General features: G+C 37.7%; 2 protein-coding genes across 2 annotated transcripts in view; one reads left to right on the top strand and one right to left on the bottom strand.

Moving 5' to 3' along the window:
- Nucleotides 1-18,209, top strand: part of LOC308668492 (uncharacterized protein) — a gene marked incomplete at its 3' end in the record, with an annotated part of 620,085 nt that overhangs the window by 337,943 nt on the left and 263,933 nt on the right. The window lies entirely within an intron of this gene.
- The window catches only part of SLC17A6 (solute carrier family 17 member 6), a gene marked incomplete at both ends in the record, with an annotated part of 68,341 nt that continues 62,757 nt past the window's right edge, over nt 12,626-18,209 (bottom strand). Inside the window, 5 exons of the mRNA XM_081315407.1 lie at nt 12,626-12,961; nt 13,432-13,559; nt 15,130-15,240; nt 16,269-16,401; nt 17,789-17,938. Of these exons, the coding sequence (XP_081171533.1) occupies nt 12,626-12,961; nt 13,432-13,559; nt 15,130-15,240; nt 16,269-16,401; nt 17,789-17,938 (858 nt within the window). The remainder of the gene's footprint in view (nt 12,962-13,431; nt 13,560-15,129; nt 15,241-16,268; nt 16,402-17,788; nt 17,939-18,209) is intronic.

Here is an 18,209-nt window from a genome sequence, read left to right as displayed (position 1 = left end):
TGGGACTTTTCAAATGGCCATAAATGTGGATCACAAATGCCAGTGCCCAATATGTGTGCCATAGATGTGAATGCTCAAAATGCGGTCACATGATAGCAGGGAGGGGAGACAGCTGGAACTTTGGATCATAAATACGAATGGTCGCTTGACAAACACTAGAAAGAAAGAGATGCCAACTGTTGAAGAATGGATTCTGAAATTGACTGAACTAGCAGAGATGGTGAAATTAACTACTTTGATTAGAGATAATGGACTGGACAGCTTTATAAGAGACTGGAAACCGTTTGTGGATGTTCTATGTGCTAAATATAATAACAGATGGGATTTGAAGATTAGTGAAATGTAATGTTTAGCTTAACCTGTTGACTGCTTTTTCTTCGTATATGAGTCTGTGTGTGTGCACGTGCACATGTGTGTGTGTGTGTGTGTGTGTGTGTATGTATGTATGTATGTGTATACCCCGTATATATTTGTAAAAGAGGAAAAGAATTTACTGCTTTCTCTTTTCTTTCAATACCCAGCCAGGGTGGGTCCTATATGTTAAATGTTAACATTAATTGACCACTTTTTCCTCCTTTTTTCCCTTTTTTGTTGTTGATAGGGTGGAATGCATGCTTTTCTTTTATTTCATTTTGTTTGTTTCTTTGTTTTATTATTTGGTATTTTATTCTCTATGATAAAACAATAAATAAATAACAAATAACAAATAATAAATAAATACAGTCACAAAATGAGCTGTCGTAAGTCGAGGACCACCTGTAATTGGAATGCGCTCTTTATATCTTTTTCTCATCATATTGTTTATTTTTACAAAATTTATTCTGGTTGTATTTTTTAATGATTTTAGTGGATTTGGCTCATTTTATTATGTACACCATCCAGAATTGCAAGGTCTTATGGGTGGCTGTATAAATGTGATGAATAAATATAATATGTCACCTAACCTTCTGGCATACAAGTTGTTAAAAACAGTCAAAAGCAAAGAACCGTACAAAAGGCCAAAAAAAAAAGCAAAACGAAAGAACAAAAGATTGCTGCTTAATCTCTATAATCCAAACTTTTCCAACCATTGTTTTCATATGTGTCTTAAGGGACCATAAGAAATCACGAATACATTTGCTCTTCCTAATTAGCATTGCTTACATGCATGTTATAATTAGCTGTGTGCACCAGAGTAAAAATTCATTGCGTAATGTTTTCTTTCACAAGCCAGATAGAAAATGCTCGTTAGTCTGTGAGTTATGCTGCAAAATAACACTGAATGCCCACTGCTAAGTATTGTCCATATGAAATTTCCGAATACTGAATTCAAGAATGCAAGCAGGTGACAGTGCCCAGTCAACAATATTGGATGAAGAGTTCAGAAGTTATTCATCTTCACAAACTGAAAAGGAGAACTTTGAGGGAGAAAATTCAATTCAACATGAAACAGCATCCTTCTAGGCATTATATATTATTGCAAAGGGAGACGTGCTGGTGTCTGCCTTCTTGAATAGTTGAGATGGCGCCTTGAGGAAAAAGCAATAATTTTACTTTAGCCCTAGGCCAAATGAGTTCCTTAATAACTAGGCTGACCTGATCATGCTAGGATTTGCCAAGGCTGAAACTGTCACATAATCGTGAAAAATATAGTTAATTATTTATATCCCAGACAGGAAGATAAATATCTTATCTCTCTCTTAATCTTTAGAATGGACTCTTCCTCAAATAACACCTGGAGTCTGATTTCCTGATGTTTAAAAAAGTCCCCACAAAATGCCTTTTTTTGCAGGACTTTTATGAAGTTTTCTTTTCAATGACAGTATTCAGTACCAATTTAAATTATGGTAGCATTGGGATAAGAAAATGATTTAAATTGATTATTCCATTGTTATTAATTTGTATCATACCATGAACTTGATTGTTTCTTTGTATTACAAAACAAGTAAAATACTGCTGTTAATACTGCTGCTTACACACATGGGTGCACACATTTATAATTAAGCCATTTTTATACATAAACATCTTCAATGTATATTCAGTATAGAAAGAGAGATAAATTCTTCAAAATATTGTATAGCTGATGGAGCCTTTAAGGCTTAGCAGGGCATGAGCAGAATGAATGAAGAGATGAAGGCTGACTGTGTTTCTTGGGCAACAGACCAAGGTTTAGTCTGCAACCTGATGCTAACAAGGAGTTGGAATGACCTGGCTCAAGAAAAAGGTTCCTGCCCTCATAATCCAAGATATGTATGTATGTATGTATGTATGTATGTATGTATGTATGTATAAATGGATGGATGGATGGATGGATGGATGGATGGATGGATGGATGGATGGATGGATGAGTGAGTGAGTGAGTGAGTGGATGGTCAGATGGTCAGAATAATGGATAATAGGTAGATAATAAACCTACCTGAATCAGACTAAGAATTCTGACAGTGAAGACCTGTATTAAGACAAAGCCATAAGGCTGTTTCATTTTCATAGATACACTCTATGAATACTAATAAAACTATATAAAAATAGTCTTCAAATATTTGAAGGGCAGGTATTGTCTAGAACAGGGATCCCCAACCCCCGGTCTGTGGACCAGTAGCAGGCTGCGGCGTGCCAGCAATCGGGCCACACAAACAAGCAAAGCCCCACAAAACCATGCACCCTCCAGTCCACAGAAAAACCTCTCTCCACAGAACTGATCCCTGGTCCCCAAAAGGTTGGGGACCTCTGGTCTAGACGAGTGAGAAAACGTATTCTGTATTGATCTAGTAGTCTGGATCAGAATGGATGGTTTAAAATCATAAGGCAGGAAATTCAGTCTAAGTATAATGAGTAATTTCTTGTTGGTATGAGTTGTCATCTAATAAAACAGGTGGGCATCTGAAGTGGCTCAGTGATTAAGATGCTGGGCTTGTTGGCTGGAAAGCTGGCAGCCCAGGTTCGAGACCCAAGCATGACACGAAGGGGTGAGCTCCAGTCCTTGCTCCAGCTCCTGCCAACCTAGCAGTTTGAAAGCATGCAAATGCAAGTAGAAAAATAGGTATCACTTCAGTGGGAAGGTAACAGTGCTCTGTGATGTCATGCTGACTATATGACTGCAGAAATGTCTTCAGACAGTGCTAGCTAAATGACCTTGAAACGGAGTGGAGCACTGTCCTCTATAATCCGCAACGATTAGCAGAATAAAATCTGCAGACTCCTTTACCTTTCTAAAAAAAAACCCTCTGAAGTCAGAAATTGTCCTTCACTGGATTTTTTTGTAAAAAAAACAACAAAAAACAAAGGCTGGGTGATCTTTTGCACTGAGCAGGGAGTTGGCCAAGATAATTGTTATAAAGTCCCTTCCAACTATATGATTCCACACTTCTCTGATTAGTGACAATATCAAATTATTGGAACATCAGTCATGTCTGTATGAATTTTATTAATGGACTAATTCTGTCAATAAGGGTTTGCCCCAACTATGCATTTGATATCATATAAGAATTTATTCTGTAACATTACTCTTTCTTGCATGGTACAATTCACTGAACTGGAAATGGAAACAAATATGCAAACGTGCATATTTGGTACATTCAAAATAGTTAAATATACAGTATGAACATTTCAAATACTGAGTTAAGGCCTGAACTGAGAATAAAGAATTCTGTGTACTTATTTGTCCTTTGCTGTATACTATATAATAGTAATTGTGTTGGAAGGGCTATATGTTGATCACATCTATGTGTTGCCATGAAACATCTGAGAACAGGAAGAAGAAATTGAGAACCAGTAAAGTGTAGATGAACAGGGTACAATAGAAAGAGGAGAATCTGCAAAGTAATAATCCTTTTGAAATAGTCTAATATATCAACTGTTGCCTAAAAAATATCCTTAAAAATGTATCTATTTTGCAGGAGAAAAGTTTTTCTCATGTTTTCCAGCAGAGGGTTTACTGTATATACATTCATTGCCTACATGCCTATGCATACCAATTAAGATTGTGAATATAAAATTCTTTTGTGATTTTATCAGATCTTCACAAAACAAGTTCAGGCTTTTGTCTAATCAAAGTCCATCTTCTCAGTGTGTAAGACTGAAGCACTTAATGTGAACATGTCTTACCAGGCTCATAATATTCCATGTTTTCTCCCTGTTCCTCCTAAAATGGTGGTGTGTGTGCACTGGTGGGATTCAGTTATGTGAACAACTGGTTCTCTGTGTGGATGCCACTTCTGGAAATCCATTCTGGGCCTGGGCAACAAAAAATTAGCTACCGGTTGTGCCGAAGTGGTGCGAACCGGTTGAATCCCACCACTGGGTGTGTGCCTATTTGTATTCATGGCTAATTGGATGCATTGTAACAGTGATTATTATCGAGAGGTTAGGCTGGTCTCTGAAGGCTTCAGTACTACATGTAAACCAAAGATTTACATTATAAGATTGTAATTAAATTATATTAATCAGAGAATGCCTATTTTATTTTTTTCACTACCCTGGTCCTCCAAGATCTCTAAATCCTATTTTAAGCTTCTACTTCAGGTTGGAAATATGAAATAAGGGAAATAGTTTTCTCTTATTTTTCCCTCCCCAAGTACTTTTTTTAACAGGAATCATTACTTCTCTTCAGGGCAGGTGTACATTGCCTGTCCTTTCCAGGAACAATTGTGGGAGAATAGTTAGTCAATCAAATGGTTCAACCTCTTGGAGAAAAAAAAATGACATACATATGGACAAAGAATCAATATTATCTTTGATTTTTTATCATGTTCTTTTTTCCCTGACATCAATTGGTATTTCTATTCTCAAGAAAGCTTAAAAATGCACAGCATTTTTAAAAATTATACGTATCACACCATTGTAGAGAGACGTAGTATACTGACTGCATATTGATTGATTTAAATGCTAATACTGGTAGAATGTGATAAAATGATAGAGTATAATGAGAGAATATCTGGAGCAGAGGCATTGGTGGTGAGCTGTCCTGCTGAATGAATTTTAAAGGTTGCTCTTTGAAACTAATTGTTTCTCAAGCAACAAAATGAGCAAAAAGGCACAGTCGAGCTTCCTTTAGGAGTAACTAACAATAGCAGAGATTTCAGCATCTCGCTGAGTATTGCAGCTATATTTCTCTACTCCAGCTATATTTCTCTACTCCAGGGACCATCACATCAACAGCTCTAGGGTGTGTGTGTGTGTGTTTGTGTGTGTGTGTGTGTGTGTGTGTGTGTGTGTGTGTGTGTGAGTGGATGAACTCTAATTACAGTCAGCCTATTGAATTATAAGAGTTGTAAGCTTTATGCTATGCATCACCACAAGATGTCTCATCTCCATTATTACAAGAATGCAGATAGAGTTTCAACTTCTGCTGCATATGATGGCTTTTTCTGGAAAGATTATTTCCATTTCTTCCCCTCCTTTTTACTTTTTCACTGGCTGGTCTATGGTTTCCGCATCAGGAAATGGAGACAGAGACAAATTAGAGATCTTGTAAACTCATTTACAAATGCATTGTTATGTAAGCTAAGCTGTTTTTTACAAAGCCCCAAAACTTGCCAGATTAAAGAAAATATGAATGAGATTGCTTTTGATAAAATATTTTCCGTGAAATGATCATCACAAATCCTGCCCTGTAGATTGTGTGGCCTGGGGACAGCAGAAACAACAGATCCTTGGTCTATGTTCTGTGCTAATGTTATTGCCTGGGAGTGGCTGTTACTTTTTTTCCCCTTTTTTTTAAGGGGGAAAAAGACACAGGGTTGTGGTTGTTGTTTTAAAGATGAGCTGCGAATGTATTGCAATCAGTGTCCCAAGTGTAAATCAATAATTCATCCATCTGCATCTTCTCGCACTTTGCAGGCAATCCCTGCTAAATTAATGGTTGCATATGACAGAATGACTTCACCACATCTCTCCCGGGAGATTGGCTACATTGCTCTACAAATGACATATGGTCCCAGGGCTGCTGGTGGCAGAAAAGCATTGCCAACTAATATTCAGCAGAGTCAGAGTCAGCCAAAAGAATGGAATTTTAAAATCTTCCAAGTAAGAAGCTTCCTTCAACTATACTATGCCATCAGCATAATATCATCCTAAACTTACGCACAGAAGAAGTCCTGGGTATCGTGTAGGCATCATTTCCAGCCTTATCTACAGATCCTTCAGCTACCTAATAGGATTTCAGCTAAAATCAAGGCTTAGGTTCTCCATTTTACCAGCATTCCAGAGTAAAGCTAGAAAGTGGTAACAAACAACACTCCATCTCTGTTACCCTGAGCCAACCGAGTTCTGCAACCATCCATCCCCATCCATCCAGTTGGGGAGTGGGGGTGGATCTGAAATTGGTGGCCCTATATGTTTTGGTGACAACACAACTGTGCCAGCTGTCCCTCTTGTGGCATCCTCTCAAAATGAAAAAAAATGCTACCTCTTTTTAGTGCAGATAGTCCTTGACTTACCACCATTCCTTTAGCGACTGTTTGAAGTTACTTATAACCAATTTTCACACTTATGACTGTTGCAGCAACCCATGGTCACATGATTAAAACTCAGGTGCTTGACAACTGGCACATATTTATAACTGTCCCAGGGTCTTGTGAACACCATTTGTAAATTTCCCACCTGGCTCCAACAAGCAAAGGGGGAAGCCAAATTTGCTTAACAACCGCATGAGTCACTTAACAACTACAGTGATTCAGTTAACAACTGTGGCAAAAAAGGTCATAAAATGAGGCACAACTCATCTAACAGTTGTCTTGCTCAGCAATGACCATTTTGGGCTCCACTGTGGTCGTAAATCAAGGACTACCTGTATAGAATAAGTATAAGGGGTTTATTGCATTGGTCCATTGTAGTACATACAGGAAAACTTATGCCTTTTAATAACATTTACCTGTTTGAAAACATCAGATTCCTTTTTTTGGGGGGGGACCTGTCTTTCAGCATCTATAGTATTAAGCATATTTCCTTTTTTATTCAGTTCTGCCCTTGGTTTCTTTTTTAAACAGCTGATATATACAACAGTTTTGCCTACTTTCCCTTCAACATTATTTGAAGAAACAGCTATTCATGCAATGTTCAAAAACCAGCATAATGAAATGAAGTGGAAGACGCATAAATCTAACTAGGAGGAGAAAGCTATTTTAAACATTTATGTGGATGAATTTATTGCTTAAATTTACAGGTTTTTAACCCATTTCTTTGGCTACATCTTTGAAAAAAAACAACCAGAAAAGATAATTGAAAAAGTTATTAGTGAAGGGGAGGAAAAGGTTGTATTGTTACACAAATTGATTGAAAAGAAACAGCTCTTTATACATTTTAATTTTTAACTCTGTGGGGTATAATCAATCGCTGAAATTAATTGCTGAGTTTGACACCTAAAGGTATTGATTTAATACAAGGTTAGATTTACAGCTTATTAGTGTGGTTTGAAGTTAGGAACAGGAAGAATCTCCAGTTTTTAAAAAATCAGCTTCATTTTAAGGCTATCTTTATTTTCCCTTGGAAAGAGAGGCAAAGTAAAAATAAAAACTGTACCCCAATAGCCAGAGTACTATCAGTCAGTTGCCTGTGCCATACATTAGCCTGGTTACACAGTTTACAGAATCTTCTTGCCTAATCTTGGCTTTCCATACAGAGTTAATTCAAGTTAAATCTGAGATCTGACAGATTAAACTGAATCCAACAGTTTCCAATCTTTTCCATCACTTCACTATAGTCTGCTAGATGAACTTGTATGAAAAGTAAGAAAAAAAAGAGAGGAGTGAACAGAAGGCCACAAATGTTTCATCACTCTTACCTGCTGATATCAGAGTGGTTTACTTTAATAATAGGAGCGTCTGAGTGGTTAAGTCGTTGGGCTTGCTGCCTGGAACCTGGTGGCCCAGGTTCAAGACCTGAGCACCACATGACCAGGTAAGCTCCTGTTCTCACACCAACCTATCGTTCAAAAGCATGTAAATGTGAGTAGATAGTTACTGCTTTGACAGGAATGTAACCACACTTCATAATGCCCCCTATAGTCGGCAACAACAAGCGGAGTAAAAATCCACAAGGATTCCTTCACCCCTTTACCTTTACTTTGCTTTAAATAATATTTCCCCTGAAAATAGCTTTAATATTTTCAATATTTTATTAATTAATAATAAAATGATAAAGGGCAGAACTAAGTTTTTAACTTCCACACATTTCTGAATTTACAGCATAACAGTCTGCATGAGGTTTTAGTACAATGAAAACAGCCTTGGGTGATGGCGCCGTGAACCTTGGTGTTCTGCTTCCAGAAGCTTAAGACATTTGATCCCTGCAGATTTACTTAAATAACCACACAGAACACATATGCATAAATAGACAATTCTAATTAGGTGACAGTGGAACAAGGAGAAACTAAGATACTGTGATTAAGCTGAAAATTCCTTCCATACTAATACTGCAAGATTACCTAGGAAATGTTTATGCCAGTGTTGTTGTTTTTTAAATTATCAGATCAATAGTGGCTGAGAAGGAAAAATGAAACTCCAATTATCTATCTACAAATGACATTAAAATTCCATTCTAATCAGATTATATTTTTAGTCTGAAATATTTTGGAGTGGATTAGCTATTTACTGTAGCTTCTAATGAAACATACAGTGATGCAATTTTGTTATGGACTTTTAACATTTTGTTATATCCTGATATAAAATGTAATGAAGCTGCTATTAGGGTGTTGATTTGGTACTTGGACTGGAATGTGTGCTTGATTTTCAAATTGCTTCAGAGCTAACACCCCCTCACTCTCCCTAAAAAGAAAAAAAGAAACACTTTTTTATCTCTCTCTGACAGGGCCAGGAGTTGATCTTTCAAATATAGAAGCTTTCCTCTATGGCATTTCTCTTGCTTCCAGTATTTGTTTTCACTCTTCAGATCGCAAAGAGAATTTCATTTTGATGTATAGATACTCTTCTGTCAGTGTTATTCAGCTGAATAGAGGTTCTTTTTTTTTAGTTTACCCATTGACATTTATTGTATTTTCACAATTCACGAGCCAGAAGGGTGGATATTTATTTATTTATTTATTTATTTTTGAAATGGCAAAATCCATGCTGAAGGTACATTTGTAAGCGAAAGATATGAATTTGCACTGAAGATGAACAGTGCCATGTGAAAAAATATTGCCAGATAATTCATTGAATGAAATTCTTTTTAAGTAGCACTAATATTTCAAAACTATGAACAAATAGGCAGAACTCTGAATTCTGGTAACACACACACACACACACGCACATATGCACACACACACACACACACACACACACAGATATACACAGTATATAAAATACTTGAAAATTAGCCAATTATATAAGACCTACCTTTTGATCTAATTTGAACAAAAATAAGAATAATATAGACCTGGTGTGATATATTCAATCCTTCCACTTCTACTGTCAACAGACTAGTTTTGAAGTCTAGCAGCTCATAACCCGAGATGGCTGGATCTATCCTGTGACAGGCATTTTTAATTCTCCCAGACATCACAAAATAAAGTGGGAAGCTTTTGTTTCCCTGTATTTGGCCTTTTAAAAGTTTTTAACTCTAGAGGTGAAAATAATTACAGAAATCCATGATAGCACAATTAACTTCAGCACCTCCATAGGTAGATTTGATCAGCCTGGCCAATCTATCCACCACACAGCCTTCTGCTTCTTTCCCTTCTTCTGGGTCATCATGGGGTAAATGGTAAGCCTTACCAAGGAGACTACAATAAGATTGTCTCTGCCAAGTCAGAAGCCACCAACTTTCCAGTATGTAATTCACACAAGGGAGTTAGCTTACCCGGAAAAATTAGTTTATTCCTAGATAACTTTAGACTTGCCTGGGGCATAATCTCACTCACTCTGGGTTATGCATCATTTAGAGCAGGGATCTTGGCCCTTTTATGACTTGTGGACTTCAACTCCCAGAATTCGTCAGCCAGTCACACTGGCTGAGGAATTCTGGGAGTTGAAGTCCACAAGTCATAAAAGGGCTAAGTTTGAAGATCCCTGATTAAGAGCAATGTTTCTCAAAGTTGGTAACTTTTAAGGTGTGTGGACTTCAACTCCCAGAATTCCCCAGCCACACATCTTAAAGTTTGCCAAGTTTGAGAAACACTGATTTTAGAGCTTTTCTACATAAGTGGATAACAGGAAGAATCTATTTTGGATTAGGGTGGCTAATCAGCAAACAAGGCCAATATATCTGATTCTGCCATCAACCAGTTTGGAATTGTTAAGGAAGCGCTGGTAGGTTACAATGTGATGAACTGACTTAAGAACCAGTGATGGGAGAAATGTTGGGATGTTTCATTTGGCAGAGCTTCAATGCCTAGATATTCCACCGGAACTCAGCATACAATGAATAGTTTGTTACTGTATACAACCACTTGAGAGACACAAGTGTCTGTTTTCCTTCCTAAAAATAGAACTGGAAAGAAATGGCCCTGGGGTGTTATAGTCCTGGGGAGTTATGTGTGGCAATTCAGTTTTGCAAAATAGTTAAGAACCAAGACACAGAAAAACATGTTGAAAGAAAACACCCAAATATTTTTGTCTTTATATATAAAAGGATAAATAGAGCATTTATTAACACTTTTTTTAGCAGCAACAAAAGTGACACAGTCCACATCTTTTCACAGCAAAAGCTATGGCCACATTTTACATCACTTTGAGGCACAAAGCAAAATATATAATTGACTTTTTTTCTCTCTCTCCAGATAAAAGTAGGGGTAAGTTTAGTACAAGAAGAGAAGGAGGGGAGGGATGGGAAGAAGGAGAAAAGAGGAGGTGGAGAAGATCCTTGAGTTGTATATTGCAGTAGCAGGGCCTTAAAATACTAGCACAAAACAAGGAGCAGATCCACAAACCCGAAATGGCTTTTTAACATACAACACTAATCATTTCATCGGAGCTGGGAAATGGATATTTTTTGTTTTAGAGCATTAAGTGGTCTAATAGCAGAATGAACTTTTCATTGTTGATTAGTCCTGTCTGTTTTGCTTTTGTAAAATGTATTAACCCAAACTGTCTCAAGGATCCACTACAAGCTCAGTAGTGACAGTAACAAAGATTAAAAGATCATGCACTTAATAGTACATGGCACTTATTGCTTGGTACACTAACATTACAATTCTTATTGAAGAACGTTCTAAGAAATACAAGGCCTTGATTCGGAGCTCCACATTCACAGAGCTGATTTTCTTGGGCTTCCCTAGTCACTTCAATGGGAATGGCAGGTCCACACACACATAACAGATGCACATATTCTGACTTGCTCCTCAACTGAAGCAAATGCAAGCCTGCACATGCAAAAGCTTGGTGGGCCTCCTAGAGATCTTCCATGGTCTCGGGTTTCTGGACAAGACACAAAACTGCAATCCATACCCCAATGAAGCCAGCACCCAACCTCCCATTGGATTTGGAGAAATTAGAATTGCACTTGAGCACTGTAAAAATTAACCTCTTCTTCAGCCCAGCCCCCATGGTTTGCCACTTTGGGCTCACTGTGGAAATGGCTGTTCCTACTTTGTGGGTCCATTATAGTTCTATTGGTTTGCAAGACAAATAGAATTTATTTTAAAATTCAGAAATCTTTAAAATAGCACTATTTTCTGTCATTATACAGCATCTGCAATAAACTATGACTTTATTTATAGAATTGTGGCACAACCTCTGAAAACATGAAAAACTATCCAGAATTAAACAAATAATTATTTTCTTTTTCTTGCATTTACTTTAAAAGGCTTTCAAAGAAATACTTGTTTCTTCTAGGGCTATGTGTCTGCAGTATATTTTTCTTTGGATTTGTCTGGGTGAACATAAGATTTATTATGGCTAATAATTTATACAAACAATAACTGTAAGAAATACTCTTTCATCTTGCTTATTTATTCTGTGTGGAATAAATAAATATCTATTTATATATATATTTACTGATTGATAGCTATCAGGAAGAACCTGACAAAAACAACTGCTGTATTGGCCTGCAAATAACAGAAATGAAAAATTTGTGCCTAAATGTTCAATGAAAGCAACCAATTAACAAAAATAAAATAGCCTCATGGTATATAATCACAATAAACATTATATTTTAAACTGCTCTGTAAAGTCTCAATTTAACTCTCTTTAAAGGACTTGAACTGGAGCTAAAATGAAAGTCTTACTCGATAAGAAATACTTGATTTTGACCAACCATACATTTCTTACATTGTACCAAGTAAACCTACACACAACAATGTTTTGTTCTCTTTCAATACGATATGCAAGTGCATTTTTAAATGATCAAGAAGATTCGGCTTTCTAAACTGAACATTTGATCTCCCAACTTGGATGGTAGTTGTGCTTTTCCTTAGTTTTGAGTTTCTCACTCATTTATACTGCAAAGACCTAGTTTTCTGTGTAGTTTTGACCAGATAACCCTTAAAACTTTATAGCATGGAGACACCCAGATGGAAGTGATGAAATGTCACAAACTCATACATATTGCACTTGAATGGTAGTATTTCTTGGTTTTTATAGTAAGACCTTCTTGTCTGATATGTGTTTACATGTTTATGTCACATTGGTGTCCATGTGTGTGGTGCACGCGTGCGTAAACAATCACAATGAATAAATCACAAACACTACAAAATATACCCAACATAGGCCTGTTATGAATAATCTTCTCCTTCCTTGTAACTATATGAGTCTTGTGCTTCTTCTTGTACAAATTCTTCTCTCTTCTCCCAGCCATCTGGCCAGCCACCGTTAACCTGGGTTGTAGCACCGTAAGATTTAGTGGTACCATAATTTACATAATTCTGAGTAATGTCCCCTGTTTCTTCATCAAGTTCATCTTCGTGAATGAAGCCACATTTTTCGTCACTTGTCTGTTCAGGGTCTGCCCATGGTTGCTTTTCTCCTGAAGCAAATATTCCGTAGAATATGACTCCCCCATAATGGACCAAAGCAGCAATAAGAAAGACGTACTGCCATTCTTCGCGTGTCTATGACAAAAAAAATGGGGCCATCAAAATAGCATGGGAGGCTCAGGTCACACTATCAAAATAGCTGTTGGGGATTCTTTGGGCTTATAATTATTTTTAGGGAACTGTATCTAACTATTGTTCAAAGGAAGAAGAAAATGCACTTTTAAGGAGTAAGGGGTAACAGGGAGAACTAGCTTGAAAAACTTGAAAGATCTTAAGAGAAAATAAGGACAATATTTTTTAAAAAAATACCCAAGGAATGTTATCCTTATTTCTCATCTTATTCACCATGGATTTTCATTAATATCATAAGGTGAAGAAGCTAGTCAGAATTCACTTTTATTGTGAAATATAACATGTGAACTTACACCACTTATACTTGTGACATGTGATAATGTGTTTGATCAGATTGGAGCATGAATACTGTTTTTTTCAAGATTAATAATAACCAAAACTACTTTTGGAAACTGTAATGTAGCAAAACTTACTTTGTTTTTTGTCATTGCTCCAACAATTATTGGGCACACCATCCCAGACAATGTTCCAACTCCATTTGAAATCCCCATTAAGATACTGGCATATCTCGGAGCAATATCTAAATGATTGACATTGAATCCTGTAATATAAAATAATGCTTGTTAACAGAGCCATAGAAAAAGAATATGCCACTAAATGCTTGTTTTACCTATTATGTTTAGAAAAAACATTCATGGTAAACCTTAAGATGACATTCAATTCAGTTCGATCCATTTATATTCTTTCCAACTCAGTGAAATGTTGGAAATAAATTATATGCATGAGCTCAGGATCTGTCTATCCACCAGTAAGAGAACTTTGAGAAAATGGAAGGAACAGGACCAAAGATGGCCTAGTGCAGAGGTAGGCAACCTCGGGTCTTTTATGACTCATGGACTTCAACTCCCAGAATTCCTGAGCCAGCCAAGCTGGCTCAGGAATTCTGGGAGTTGAAGTCCATGAGTCAAAAAAGAGCTGAGGTTGCCTACCCCTGGCCTAGTGGGAGCAGCTCGCCAAAGAAAGATAGGGATGGATCTGGCAGGCACTGCAGAAAACATCTCAAATACATGTGAATGGGAGAAGTAATCAGATAGTGGTTAGAAATGGTGACTGCTGCATTCTAAAGCCATTCCTCCATAAGATCCAGGGTTGTGTATATAGAGTTCACTCTACACTTCCTGATACAAAATATATCCAGATGCAACATGAGGGTAAAACAGAAATACATACAACACAATATATTATCCATAAAGAAATGAAATAAAGAAATACAGATTACTTCTATGGTTAGTATCCAGAGTGTTCCATGAGTTTTCCCTAATTTGCTCTTTCCTTTTTTTTTCCCAATTCTGGAAAGTAATATGTAAAGGGATTCAGAATGTGTCAGCACAATTACCCTCTGTGGTTGAACTAATGGTTTCATATGGTGGAACACATTGGTCAAAGATTCATATGATGGAAGAAGTGGGCCAGAGAAAAATTTGTCTGACAGATAGTCCAGAGACTGCAGAGAGACTGTAGCACGAGAATTTTGTGACTGCCCTATTTAAAGCCCACTTTATTCCTCGCTGTCAGCCACATGCACCAGAATGAAGTATGTGCAGCCCAGCACATGCTTTCTGGTAGACATAGGCAGTAAGAGACACAGTGATGCATACCCACATCCAGTTACAACATATTACCACATCCAGTTACAATATGCAGAAGAAAATGCAAATATTTCCTATGCCCATTGCTAGTAAATAGGGACGCGGTGGCTCAGTGGATTAGGACGTTGAGCTTGTCGATCAGAAGGTCGGCAGTTTGGCGGGTTGAATCCCGAGTGCCGCATAACAGAGTGAGCGCCTGTTACTCGTCCCAGCTTCTACCAACCTAGCAGTTCAAAAGCACATAAAAATGCAAGTAGAAAAATAGGGACCACTACAGTGCGCCTTTGGCGTCTAGTCATGCTGGCCACATGACCCCGGAGACGTCCTCGGACAAGCACTGGCTCTTCGGCTTTGAAACGGAGATGAGCACAGGCCCCTAGAGTTGGAAATGACTAGCACGCATGTGCGGGGGAACCTTTACCTTTACCTTAGTAAAAGAATTCCAGAAGCTAAGCTCTGTATTTATTTCTCATCTTATCTTGTTTATTATAATGGAATATAAAGATAAAGAAATTAACTTACCAGATATAGCAAATCCACTGAACCCCACAGCAAGAACAAGGAAAGAAATGGCCACACCTCTGGTATGAGAATATCCAACTACCAAGAGAAGGGTTGCTTCCATTCCAAACCCTTGGAGAAAATAATAATAATTATATTAAAAAAACTTTATAGTGCTTATTGTTCTTTCAGAGCATTTAGTACAGCTAGGTAGAACAACTAGCCAGTCTTAGCTTGTTTCAGAAAGCTAAGCAGAATAAATTTGGTTAGCACATAGAGGAGAGACTTCAGTAAACAATGGAGTTGTAGAATGGATTGGAAAGTCAAAAGGTGTTGGAAGAAGACAGTGATAAGCTGCTTCCATATTGTTGCCAGGAAAAGTATATATACAATATATACAACCACTAAAATGAACTTAAAACAGAGAAAATAAAATGCATAGCAGCCCACGAATTATAAAACCCCTACATCCTGATCAAAACTGCCAGGGCAAGCTATCGTATATAAATAGGCAGTAAACCCCACACTTATTCACACTGATGCTGTTATCTAGCTGGGTGATGAAATGTCTGCAAGCAATTAGCCATGCTCAGAGAACACCAAAGATTCCCATAGTTCAACCCTGAGCTACATATCTTCTTTTCTGTTCAATTGGTGAACAGCCATCTGGCAGACACCTTACTGCGTACTTCACTGAGCTGAGTTGGATTAAATTACCTTTATCATATCTTCTAATTCTATGATTCTGTAATCCATGAATTCAATACAGGTGGAGCTTAACTGGAACTTTATTTATCTTACTATAACCCTAGCTCTTTCTCTAGGATATTAATGAACATCAGTGGTGACTGACTATCATGGTCCAAGTACAATCAAGGATTTTTGAAACTGCTGTTGTTATTGAGTCGCTAATTCATGTCAAACTCTTTGCAACACCACGGACCCCCCCCCCCATCCTCCACTGTCTCCCAGAGTTTACCCAAATTCATGTTCAGTGTTTGGCTGTTTTGGTTATGCTGGTACTTCTATGGTGTAACAGTTACAAGCAAAGCAATTTTGTGCTCCATCAGTTTATGTGAACCTGTTGTGAATTTGATATTTTATCCAGTGCAATATTTGTAGGATGTTCCAACAAGCCTTTTAATAACAAGTAAACTTACCTCCGCAGTTCATTATCTTCCTGACAGTAGTGGTTGAAAGAATTTGCTTGCTTCTTAGAAAGTCTGCAATTTGTCCCCCAATAGGCACAATAATGGTCATCACTAAATGTGGCAGTGCAGACAGCATTCCCACCTAAAATCAGAAATTTTAATAAAGAAGTTCTAATAGAATAAATGGATTGATGGGGGGATTAGCAGATAAACAAACTCATAACAGTTCATTTAACGACTGTTTAAAGTTACAATGGCCCTGAAAAATATGATTGCTTTTCACACGTATGATCATTGCAGCATCCCCACAGTCATGTGATCAAAATTCAGACACTTGGCAACTGACTCATATTTATGATGGTTGCAATGTCTCGGGATCATGAGATCAACTTTTGTAACCTTCTTACAAGGAACGTCAAAGAGGAAGACAGATTCATTTATCAACCGTGTTACTAACTTAACAACTGCAGTGATTCATTTAACAACCATGGCAAGAAAGGAACTGGCTTTTCTAGATAATACCTTAGGGACTGTGTCAAGCCCCTCAAATCATTTTAGGGGCACTGCCATTCTGTTGGGAGGGGGAAGCAAAACACACATACACACAGATCACTACACAATGGTTACCCACTTTTTACTTTTTAAGATTTTCTCTGGCTTCCATGGGAATCAGAAACACTGTTGAAAATACAGATTATTTATTTATTTATTTAGATTTATATACCGCCCTTTCCCGAAGGACTCAGGGTGGTTTACAGGATATTTAAAAGAAAATCAATACAAAAGTTAAAAACAAATTAAAAAAAAATTAAATGAAACCCTGAGAAAAAATAAAAACCCAGTTAAAATTAAAATTAAAAAATTCTCAGCCTGGGCCAGAGAGCTCGAAGAGCCAGGTCTTCAGGTCCCGGCAGAATGAACGGAGGTCAGGGGCAGTCCTCAGCTCCATGGGCAGCTGGTTCCAAAGGGCAGGCGCGCCCACTGAGAAGGCCCTACCCCTGGGTGTTACCCGCCGGCAATCTTTAACCGGCGGCACCCTGAGAAGGCCCTCCCTGTGGGAGCGCACAGGACGAAGGGAGCTTGATGCCGGCAGCAGGTGTTCCCTCAGATATCCCGGACCCAAGCCATTTAGGGCTTTATAGGTCATCACCAGCACCTTGAATCTCACCCGAAGGGCAACCGGAAGCCAATGCAGCTCGCGGAGTAGAGGTGTTACATGGGAGTATCGGGAGACCCCCATCACGACTCCCGCGGCCGCATTCTGCACCAGCTGAAGCCTCCGGGTGGTCCTCAAGGGCAGCCCCATGTAGAGAGCGTTGCAGTAGTCTAAACGGGAGGTCACAATTATGCTTAAGGATGATGCTTTGCTTCACGAAAGCTAGCTTCTTGCTTATTTATCTTGTTTAATCTTTTTTTAAAATGGCGGGATAGGAAGCCTAGTGAATATTAAGGACGGTCCATATATTTTATGTCGAGATCCAAGAACCTTTACAATATGCCAGTTCAAATTTCAAGTAATAAGAAATTACCTTACTTATTTCAAATCCAAACACCTCTTCAAAGTAAGCAGGTTGACTAATAAGGAGCAGATAAAAAGTCCAGCTTCTACAGAAGTTTGCAACAATGATTGCATAGACTGGCATAGAAGTAAAAAATTTTCTCCATGGAGTCTTGAATTTCTGTAAATGAAGAGAGCAGCTGGTTATTTCTTAGACATATTAAAGAGTTTAAAGCTGCTCTTAGTGTGCACACTTCCATATTTGTGCTTTCTCGCTGTGTGAAAAACAAACAGAAACTGTAAATTTCGAGAGACCAGGGATTACAGCACTATAAACTACAAGCAATATGATACATCTTTAAAAAAAACTATGTTCCAATTACCTCCCACATTTTTTAAAACTGGATTTTGTGGTTTTACTCTATATTTTGTCATTATTTTTTAAAAAAAAT

The sequence above is a fragment of the Vipera berus genome (genome assembly GCF_964194415.1).
Source record: "Vipera berus genome assembly, chromosome: 1".
In the NCBI taxonomy this organism is placed as follows: Eukaryota; Metazoa; Chordata; class Lepidosauria; order Squamata; family Viperidae; genus Vipera; species Vipera berus.
The sequence above is the reverse complement of the archived record's forward strand: the minus strand, read 5'-3'. Positions and strand labels throughout refer to the sequence as shown.